This window comes from Phoxinus phoxinus (assembly GCF_949152265.1).
Source record: "Phoxinus phoxinus genome assembly, chromosome: 19".
Taxonomy (NCBI): domain Eukaryota; kingdom Metazoa; phylum Chordata; class Actinopteri; order Cypriniformes; family Leuciscidae; genus Phoxinus; species Phoxinus phoxinus.
Window position 1 is genome coordinate 20,302,662 of NC_136894.1, and position 11,538 is coordinate 20,314,199.

At 44.1% G+C, this 11,538-nt stretch overlaps 1 protein-coding gene across 1 annotated transcript; it reads right to left on the bottom strand.

Annotated features, from left to right (window-relative positions):
* Positions 1–297: 297 nt before the first annotated feature.
* LOC306986508 (uncharacterized protein) lies at positions 298–3,440 on the bottom strand (the record flags this gene model as incomplete). The annotated part of the gene is made up of 3 exons (XM_079589817.1): positions 298–351; positions 2,884–3,309; positions 3,372–3,440. The coding sequence occupies 3 exons, from the start codon at positions 3,438–3,440 to the stop codon at positions 298–300; spliced, it is 549 nt and encodes a 182-aa protein (XP_079445943.1).
* Between the last annotated feature and the right edge of the window lie 8,098 nt (positions 3,441–11,538).

Genomic DNA, 11,538 nt, shown 5'->3' on the forward strand with positions numbered 1-11,538 from the left:
TTTTGTATAGAATATACAGAGATATTTGAATATTAAAAATATAGCAGTCAAAGAGTAATGAACTCCAATAGCTCATACGTTTTTACTGCAAAATTATCTTGAAACTCAGATGATGTTAGAGTTTGATGAAACTCCTTACAAAAATACAAGCTAGTTCAAATAGAAACACAGACTTTAAAACGAAAATGCATCCATTCACAATGCAAAACTATTAAACCTAAAAGGATTTCTCCTTCTGGCTCTAATAAAAATAAATTGCTACATTTGATTTTATTCTGACTTAGCAGATACAACATCTTATGCAATTGCTCTGTTAGCGCGGCTCATCCCCATGGGAGCCCCTTTATTCTGCTGTAATGAAAAGGACATAGTTTGATAGGACTCTCAACTCACACCTCCAAAGGATTTCCACAAACAAACAACCAGTTGGGCTAAACTCTGTCCTGGAGGGCCACTGTCCTGCAGAGTTTAACTCCAACTTTTCTTAACACAATTGGCCCTTCGCAGGGAGCTTGATTGACAGGTGATCTGACCAATCATACTTCGCCATCCGCCATTTTGTCCAACAAAGCAATCAGGAGAGTTAGTAGATTAAAATGGGAGGATTTGAACTTGAAAAACTGAGTGTACTGATGCCTTTCTGCGGTTAAAACAACATTCCTTCTTATGTTCATTCATGTTTATTTGATGCTATAAATAGAGATGATCGGTTCACGAGCAGCTTTAACTGAGGCTCACATTAAAGAGCCACAAAACGGTATTTATTGTTTAAATTTCTTTTGAAAAAATTACCAAATTTAAAAGGTGAGTCTTTGTTTAATATCAAAAGTAACCTGGTCTGTCCTGTGTCAGCATGTTGTCAGTGTCCTCTCTGCTCCGCGATGTGTTTTTCACTGCGTGAGAACATGGTGTGGCGTGAGAGCGGCGTAGCTTGTCGGACATTGCAACAGTAACTAAAGGGGGTGGTTCTTTGCGAACGCTCAATTGTCTGGAAGTTTCTATAGTATGCCTATAAGATTTTGGTTCAGGTGTGTTTGATTGGGGTTGGGGCTGAACCCTGCATGACTGTGGCCCTCTAGGAGCATGATTGGACACCCCTGGGCTAGGAGATAAGCCTGGAAAGATAATTGCCAGGTATCATTTGTGGAGGGGAAGAATGATGACATCACCATTCCATTGATCAAATTATGTATAGGAAAAACCTTAATAATGCTGTTCTAACTGTGATGGGTAAAGGCACCAATTAGCAAATCCCTCCTTCTCCGAGGGTTCTCTTGAGACAAACTAACTTTGTTGTTGTAAAAGTACCCAACCAATTAATAACTGACTAAGTTGTTGCTATAGTGTAACTTTGATGCTCTTAAAGAGAAACAAGGAAGTTCTGCAAGAAAGTTTGGAAAGAGTGCCATCTAATTTTCAGGACCTTCTGCACCAACTTCAGAACCTTTTCTTTAGAGATACTCCATCTGCGTGTTTCAGATTATCTGTATCTTCTGCACAGACTTCAGAATATTTACATTCAAGGCTTCTTTCCTCTGTGTGTTCCAGACAAGAACCTTCTCAGTCCAACAGGAGTTTAGCTTTCTTCAGTCTTTGTGTTCAAGGCTGGCTGTTGAAATGGAATTCAGCTCCTTTGTTCAGCACAACCAGTGGAAGACATCACCGGACTCATGTCCAAGAAGAATGTAAGCAAGCAGAACCTTGGCATTAGTGTGTATTGTCAGTTTATGATTTTCTAATTTGCATTACATTTTGCATAGCTGATGTCAGTTAACAACAAATAATCATTCCGTTTATTTGTTTAAATAAATAAAAAGGTTCTTCAACTTATAAGTGCAGAAAAACACTTTTTATATATTTTTTTACAAGGTTATGTGTAACTGCCATAATACCATCCAACTCAATCACTTGCATTTGTCAATCTTATGCACTTTACTTCCTAAAGCCGAGTGCACATTGCGATTTATAATCGTCCTTTACAATTGTTGCTTGTCAGACTGTGTGAACATGATCCTCGCTGTAAGCCATGTCACACTGTAAGATCTCAGCTGTCATCAATGTCAGACTGTACAACAGTCAAGACGTGTTAAAAATGGACGCACGCAAGGAAACTTGTCCGGAGTTTTACATCATCAATCAATGACGCGTTCGGTGATGTGAGCTGCATTACACAAGGGATTGAAATGGTTGCTACAAAGAAATTTCACATGTTAATTTTGGTCATGGCACTTACCAGTGGCAAAAATCGAGCAAGCCAAAACAAAACTGTGAATGTTGCGAGCCACTAATGGCCACCAGAATCGTTGCTTTACTAAACGGCTGGTGCGATTTACTCCTGGATGACAAGCCACGTTGGAGCAATGACAGAGTCGAATAACTTCGGACCGTAACTCCTCCAGTACAAACAATCGACTCGGTGGACAACCAGGCGGAGGCGTTACCTCTTCTAAGGCTGCTTTGACCTTCGATTCGACCTCCGATGTGAGTGTGGAGAAAACGGGTAAAATGCACTCGGGAGTAGACAGGCGTTCAGATGGATCAAAAATACGAGATAAAGAATCGGGTTTAATGTTCTTGGAACCCGTGCGGTACGAGAGGGCAAAATCTAAACGTCCGAGAAAAAAAAGGGCCCACCGAGCCTGTCTGGAGTTGAGTCTTTTGGCAGATCTAATATATTTGAGGTTCTTGTGATTTGTCCAAACGATAAAAGGGACCCCCGACCCTTCTAACCAATGGCGCCACTCCTCCAACACCAACTTGACTGCTAACAACTCTGTTACCAATGTCATAGTTACATTCAGCAGGTGATAAACGGTGGGATAAAAACGCGCAAGGGTGCATCTTGTCGTCTGTGGAAGAGTGTTGGGAGAGAACTGCACCTACCCCCACCTCTGACGCGTCGACCTCCACCACGAACTGACGTGAAGGATCAGGGGCGATTAAGATGGGGGCCGAAACAAAGTGGCTCTTGAGGCTGGCGAATACAGCCTCGGCTGTATCGGACCACCTGAACGTCGTTCTGGGGGAGGTCAAGGCGGTCAGAGGCGCGGCTAGTTGGCTGAAGTTGCGTATGAAACGCAGATAGAAGTTGGCGAACCCCAGAAACCTCTGTAGGACCTTACGGGAGTCTAGACTTGGCCAATCTATCACAGCCTTAACCTTATCAGGATCCATACGCACTCCCTCAGAAGAGATTATGTAACCTAGGAAACAGAACAGACTGTGCATGAAAAGCGCATTTCTCCACTTAACAAAAAGCCCATTCTCTAGCAACCTCTGAAGCACTCGCCTGACGTGCTGAACGTGTTCCTGGAGAGAACAAGAAAATAAATCAATATGTCATCCAGGTAGACATATATGAACTGGTCTACCTTATCTCTCAACACGTCATTGACGAGTGCCTGGAAAACCGCTGGGGAGTTGGATAGCCCAAACGGCATAACCGAATGTTCAAAATGGCCCCTGGGGGTGTTGAACGCGGACTTCCATTCATCCCCCTTCCTGATGCGAACCAAGTGATAGGTATTACGTAAATCCAGTTTTGTGAAGACGGAGGATCCCTGCAACCGCTCGAAGACTGAAGACATTAGCGTCAAAGGATAAGTATTCTTTACCGTGATGTTGTTCAACCCTCGGTAATCAATACACGGTCACAGAGAGCCATCCTTCTTCTCAACAAAAAATAACCCCACCCCCGCTGGAGAAGAGGAAAGGCGGATGAATCTGGAGGCTAGAGAATCAGAAATATATTTATCCATGGCCTCCCTTTCTGGAACAGAAAGTGAGTAAAGCTTGCCCTTAGGCAGTCATAGGGACGATGAAAAGGGAGAGAAACACCTTAAACTTCTTTCAGGTCGAAGTACTCTGCGGGCACGTTTGACAAATTCATAGACTCCTTCTAAAAAACAGAACTACACACCGACGAACAGGCAGACACTAGACATAGGCCGGAAGCCAGGTCCACTCCTCAGGATGTTTTTTGCTACCTTTTTTTCACTATTATTTCCTATTATCTTATACCTTGGGCCATCACAAGTTGATAATGACCACCCCCAACTCGGCCCCGTTTGGTCTCAGGGGCCCAAAAACTCCCTTTTTGGGAAAAGCTTTTGACGGAATTATGTAATTGTGAATATTAAGGTACTGCAGCTACATAAATGGTCATATAACCCTAAAATTTTGCATGGTGTATCCTGACACATAGGGGAAACTAGCAGAAAAAGATTCTGGGGATTTCTGCCTTTTTGCTGTCAAATATCACCATCAACATACCCCAAAAGACCAAAAAATGTCTGTCCGCCTGACAAATTGTCATCAAAAGTGATCATTTTCAAGCATTTTATTATACATATCACTGCCTCAAATGTACATGAAAAACTACTTCCCAAGTTTATAAGCTTCAATTTAAGACCAAGATGACCTTTCTGCCTAGTGGATTACAGCTGGTATAACCAAAGTTCTCCCCTGTACCCCAAATCGGAGGAACAGAACTTTCAAGCATTACCATTCCAGATATGGGATTAACCCCTTATATTGGCATCAGCCATTACATATTTAAAACAGTAATATTCTATACTAAACCTAAACTAATCTTGACAAACTATATATCATTTGAAAACTTACAATCTCTAGTTTACATATTTGGTGACTGATTTTCAAAATAAATTACAGTGGAGCCGTAATTTATCAATTTGCAACAATAATATTTTCATACTCCTAAGGCTGTTCAGACCTTTATTTTGAAATAGTGATGAACATGAAAAATCATGAAAGAATGGTAGAAACCTCAGTTTGTTTTCATGCCAAGAGTTCAAAAGATAGCATCCAATTAATTATTTTAGAAAAAAAAGGTCTGAAAATGTTTTAAATATAAAGAAAATAATAATAGATTCGCCATTTGTGATGTGGTAGCGAGCTATAATGCACATACGTGTTCTTTTTGTGTTTCTTAGAGGTTGAATTAATTTCAAAATCTGCCAAACTTCCAATACTACTTCTGAATGGAATGTCTACTTCATAAATTGTATGAAAATTGTAAAAATAATGGTTCAGATCACTCAAACAACAAATGGAAATAGAGGCGCCCTTATATGGGCAGTATGGTCAACTAGTGAAAAAGTTTGGTACTGCGCCCAAACAAAATCTCACTGAAAGCTTATTTTTTGAGATGTCAACCTAAAATTTGAAACACAACTTGTTCAGATTTTTGGCTTTGATTTTTTTTTTAAATCCACCAGGTTTTGAAAATATATATTTCATATAAAATATGAATAACACAATTTTTAACTGTGTACATTTTCATAAACTCAAACTTCTATAACTTTTTTTCTGTTTAAATTTCTTAATTTATTTCACTTCTACAAAAATCTGCCAAATGTCTTCTTTAAAACAAAACCAATCTTACATCTATATTTAGATGTAAAGCATTCTTGAATTACAACCATTTAAGTTTGGAATGTGCATTTTCATGTCTATTAAAAAAAGGGGGGTGCCGCTTAAGGAGTTAAGCATATTTTTTGCATATGAACAATACTTCTAAAAAGAGTTGAGACTTGACTTACATACTGCTATACTATATGAAGTGAATTGCACAATGTTTATTCAGTAATGTTATGCCCCTAGGTGGAATAAGGTCAGGGTGCAACATAGGGTACAATCACACAAAATCAATTAACCAAATGTCCATCCATCCATCTTCCGCTTACCCGGGGCCGGGTCGCGGGAGCAGCAGTCTAAGCAGAGATGCCCAGACTTCCAGACTTCCCTCTCCCCAGACACTTCCTCCAGCTCTACCGGGGGGACACACATAGACATAGTCTCTCCAGCGTGTCCTAGGTCTTCCCCGGGGTCTACTCCCGGTTGGACGCGCCAGAACACCTTCCCGGGAAGGCGTCCAAGAGGCATCCGGAACAGATGCCCGAGCCACCTCAGCTGGCCCCTCTCGATGTGGAGGAGCAGCAGCTCTACTTTGAGCTCCTCCTGAGTGACCGAGCTCCTCACCCTATCTCTAAGGGATCGCCACTCTGGAGAAAGCTCATTTCGACCGCCTGTATCCGGGATCTTCTCCTTTCGGTCAGGACCCACAGCTCAAGACCATAGGTGAGGGTAGGAACGTAGATTGACCGGTAAATCGAGAGCTTTACCTTGCAGCTCAGCTCCTTCTTCACCACGACAGACCGGTACATCGACCGCATTACTGCAGAAGCTGCACTGATCCGTCTGTCAATCTCCCGTTCCATCCTTCCCTCACTCGTGAACAAGACCCCAAGATACTTGAACTCCCCCACTTGAGGCAGGAACTCTCCACCAACCTGAAGTGTGCAAGCCACCCTTTTCCGACTGAGAACCAAGGCGGCCGGATTTGGAGGTGCTGATTCTCATCCCAGCAGCTTCACACTTGGCTGAAAACCGTCCTAGTGCATGCTGAAGGTCCTGGTCTGATGGGGCCAGCATGACAAATTCATCCACAAAAAGCAGAGACGAAATCGTGTGGTCCCCAAAACGGACCCCCTCCGGCCCCCCTCCAGCCCCTGGCTGCGCCTAGAAATTCTGTCCATAAAAGTTATGAACAGAACTGGTTGCAAAGTCAAACATGCATCGGGAACAAGTCTGACTTACTGCCGGCAATGCAAACCAAGCTCCTGCTCCAGTCGTACAGGGACCGGACAGCCCTTAGCAAAGGGCCCCGGACCCCATACTCCCAGAGCACCATTCACAGGACACGGTGATGGACACAGTCGAATGCCTTCTCCAAATCCACAAAGCACATGTTCATTGAAGTTCCACGACCGGGACGAAAACCGCACTGTTCCGCACTGAATTCACTGTTCGTGAATTCGAGGTTCTACTATCGGCCGAATTCTCCTCTCCAGTACCCTGGCATAGACTTTCCCGGGGAGGCTGAGGAGTGTGATCCCCCTGTAGTTGGAACAAAACTTCCGGCCCCACTTCTTAAAAAGAAGGACCACCACCCCGGTCTCTCAGCCCAAAGTTACTGTCCCTGACCGCCACATGATATTGCAGAGGCGTGTCAGCCAAGACAGCCCCACAACATCCAGAAACTTGATTTTTTGCCTTCACAACCACCCGGACTGCAGTCCGCTTGGCCTGCCAGTACCATTCAGCTGCCTCAAGTGTCCCACAAGCCAGCCAGGCCCAATAGGACTCCTTCAGCTTGATGGCATCCCTTACTTCCGGTGTCCACCACTGGGTTCGGGGATTGCCGCCTCGACAGGCACCGCAGACCTTACGGCCACAGCTCCGATCGGCCACTTCGACAGTGGAGGTGGAGAACATGGTCCACTCGGACTCCAGACACCCTCGGGATCCGGTCGAAATTCCGGCAGAGGTGGAAGTTGAAGATCTCTCTGACAGGGGACTCGTTCCCAACAGACCCACACAGTACGTTTGGGTCTGCCGAGTCTAACCAGCTTCCTCCCCTGCCATCAGATCCAACTCACCAACAGGGGGTGATCAGTTGACAGCTCCACCCCTCTCTTCACCCAAGACATACGGCCGGAGGCCAGATGAAACGACCACAAAGTCGATCATCGACCTCCGGCCTAGGGTGTCCTGGTGCCACGTGCACCGATGAACATGGTGTTCGTTATGGACAAGCTGTAACTAGCACAGAAGTCCAATAACAGAACACTGCTTGGGTTCAGATCAGGGGAGCCTTTCCTCCCAATCACCCCCCTCCAGGTGTCACTGTCGCTGCCCACGTGGGCGTTGAAGTCCCCCAGTAGAACGACGAAGTCCCCAGTTGGAGCACTTTCCAGCACCCCTCCCAGAGACCCCAAGAAGGTCGGGTACTCTGCACTGCCGTTCGGCTCGTAGGCACAAACGAAAGTGAGAGAACTATACCCTCTCATTTAGCAGGGTGAACTCCAACACATGGCGGCTGAGCTAGGGGGCTATAAGCAAACCCACACCAGCCCGCCGCCTCTCACCATGGGCAACTCCAGAGTGGTAAAGAGTCCATGCTCTCTCAAGGGGCGTGGTTCCAGAGCCCAAGCCGTGCGTGGAGGTGATCCCGACTATCTCTAGTTGGAACCTCTCAACCTCACGCACAATCTCAGGCTCCTTCAGCGAGGTGACGTTCCACGTCCCTAAAGCTAGTTTCCGTGTCCAGGGATCGGGTTGTCGAGGCCCCCGCCTTCGACTGCCGCCTGATCCACTTTGCACCGGTGGTGGTGAGCCCACGGGAGGGCAGCCCCACGTCGCTCCTTCGGGCTGAACCCCGTTGGGCCCCATGGGGGGAGGTATATGAGCCCCGGGCCTGGCTCCAGGGTAGGGCCCCGGCTGCTCCATTCAGGGCGTTTTTTATTCTAGCATAAAGGGTTTTTGAACTGCTCTTAGTCTGTCCCGTCATCTGTTTGCCTTGGCAGACCCTACCAGGGGCATATAGCCCCGGACAACATAGCTCCTAGGATCATTCGGGTACTCAAACCCCTCCACCACGGTAAGGTGGTAGTTCAAGGAGGGGCCAAATGTGAGATTTATTAAAGTCCACAAAGTCCTCACAAAACAAGGAATAAAGATGGCTTTGGTATGCAGTCTATTATCAAAAAGCCAACCATGGATTTCACATAAACACACAGACAGGCAAGCTAGAACCACTATGGTCTGAGGGCGACATCATGGATAAGCAGCAAAAAGGTCTAAGAACCAAAGAAATGTTTTCTATTTTATGTTTGAGCTGTATTTTAGTTTCACCATTTGGCTGTAAAGAATGTTTACCTGTACAGAAGGTTACTAACGTTTACTCTATTGAAGGTTAGCTTTTTGATAACAGAATGTACAATAGTCATCTTTATTCCTTGTGTTGCGAGGACTTTGTGGACTTTAATAAATGTGATCCTGGATCACAAAACCAGTCACAAGTCGCACGGGTATATTTTGTGGCAAAAGCCAACAATACATTGTATGGTTCAAAATTATCGATTTTTTTTTTTATGCCAAAAATCATTCGGATATTAAGTAAATATCATGTTCCATGAAGATATTTAGTAAATTTCCTACCTTAAATGTATAAAACATTTATTTGTGTGAGTGAAGCACAATCGCGAACATAAATGCACAACTGTAAAGGTGATTTTCTCAATTATACGATTTTTTTTATTAGGCCTATTCATATTTTATATAAAATATATATTTTCAAAACCTGGTGGACTCTAAAAATGCAAATAAATCAAAGCCAGAAATCTGAACAAGTTGTGTTTCAAATTTTAGGTTGATATCTCAAAAAATTAGCTTTCAGTGAGATTTAGTTTGGGCGCAGTCCAAAACTTTTTAACTAGTTGACATTACTGCCCATATAAGGGCGCCTCCATTTCCATATGTTGTTTGAGTGATCTGAACCATTATTTGTACAATTTTCATACAATTTATGAAGTAGACATCCCATTCAGAAGTAGTATTGGAAGTTTGGCAGATTTTGAAATTAATTCAACCTCTAAGAAACAAAAAGAACACGTATGTGCATTATAGCTCGCTGCCACATCACAAATGGCGAATCTATTATTTTTTTCTTTATATTTAAAACATTTTCAGACCTTTTTTTCTAAAATAATTAATTGGATGCTATCTTTTGAACTCTTGGCATGAAAACAAACTGAGGTTTCTACCATTCTTTCATGATTTTTCATGTTCATCACTATTTCAAAATAAAGGTCTGAACACGCCTTAGGAGTATGAAAATATTATTGTTGCAAATTGATAAATTACGGCTCCACTGTAATTTATTTTGAAAATCAGTCACCAAATATGTAAACTAGAGATTGTAAGTTTTCAAATGATATATAGTTTGTCAAGATTAGTTTAGGTTTAGTATAGAATATTACTGTTTTAAATATGTAATGGCTGATGCCAATATAAGGGGTTAATCCCATATCTGGAATGGTAATGCTTGAAAGTTCTGTTCCTCCGATTTGGGGTACAGGGGAGAACTTTGGTTATACCAGCTGTAATCCACTAGGCAGAAATGTCATCTTGGTCTTAAATTAAAGCTTATAAACTTGGGAAGTTTTTCATGTACATTTGAGGCAGTGATATGTATAATAAAATGCTTGAAAATGATCACTTTTGATGACAATTTGTCAGGCGGACAGACATTTTTTGGTCTTTTGGGGTATGTTGATGGTGATATTTGACAGCAAAAAGGCAGAAATCCCCAGAATCTTTTTCTGCTAGTTTCCCCTATGTGTCAGGATACACCATGCAAAATTTTAGGGTTATATGACCATTTATGTAGCTGCAGTACCTTAATATTCACAATTACATAATTCCGTCAAAAGCTTTTCCCAAAAAGGGAGTTTTTGGGCCCCTGAGACCAAACGGGGCCGAGTTAGGGGTGGTCATTATCAACTTGTGATGGCCCAAGGTATAAGATAATAGGAAATAATAGTGAAAAAAAGGTAGCAAAAAACATCCTGAGGAGTGGACCTGGCTCCCGGCCTAACAAGACACATAACATTGAGTCCTCCAAGACGAAACCTAATTGTGTCCGCAGTCAACCCTCAGACTGTGTTGTACCAGCCAGGGATGACCGAGGACTATGGGAACCAGGGTCCAGAAGGAGAAATGAAAGCTGCTCGGTGTGGTTGCCTGATGTGATGAGTGTCAGAGTGCGCTGACAGAAATCTTGTCTTTGAGAAGTGCGCTGACAGAAATCTTGTCTTTGAGAGGAGTGATGAGTATCTTGAGCTTATGAGCCAAGGTTAAGTCCATGAAATTGCCTTCAGCCCCCAATAGGGCTTGACAGTGGTAGGACCGGGTTGTCCAAAGGAGTCTTACCGGGAGGAGAGTAGAAGATGAGGTCTTGCCCACGGAGATCCCACCCGACAGTAACCCCCTGTTTATTGCCGGGCTCTGTCTTTTACGGGACAGGTGTTCAGGAAGTGCCCTGCTCCACTGCAGTAGAGGCAAAGACCCTTTGATCTCCGTCGCTCTCTCCTCCCCGGAAAGCCGAGCTTTACCCACCTGCATGGGCTCGTGATTGAAGACGGGGCTGATCGCATCGTTGCCACTGGCCTGAGGGCTTTCGAAACTCCTGGGGACCACAGTCGTCCTTGCTAGTTGCTCTAGGCGATGTAGACGATAATCTACCCTCAGTGCCAGCTCAATGAGTCCATCAAGGTTCCTAGGAAGGTCCAGGGTGAATATTTCCTTCTGGATGCTGTCAGCCAACCCATGCAGGAACATGTCCCACTGCGCTTCCTTGTTCCAGTGGCACTCGGCAGCAAGGGTACGGAACTCAATCGAGTAATCAGACACTGAGCGATTACCTTGGCGGAGATCCGCGAGTTGTCGTGCTGCCTCCCGTCCTGCGTCCGCCCGGGCAAATACTTGCTTCATTTAGTGCCTGGAACGAGGAACAGCATAGATGTTGATTCTCCCACACCCCACAGAGCCGCCCGCCCTGAGAGCAATGTGAGCACGAAGGCCACCTTTGATTCTTCTGTGCTGAAAGTTTGTGGCTGGATAGAGAAAAACAGAGCATTTGATCAAAAACGCTCTACAATACACCAGAATACGGTT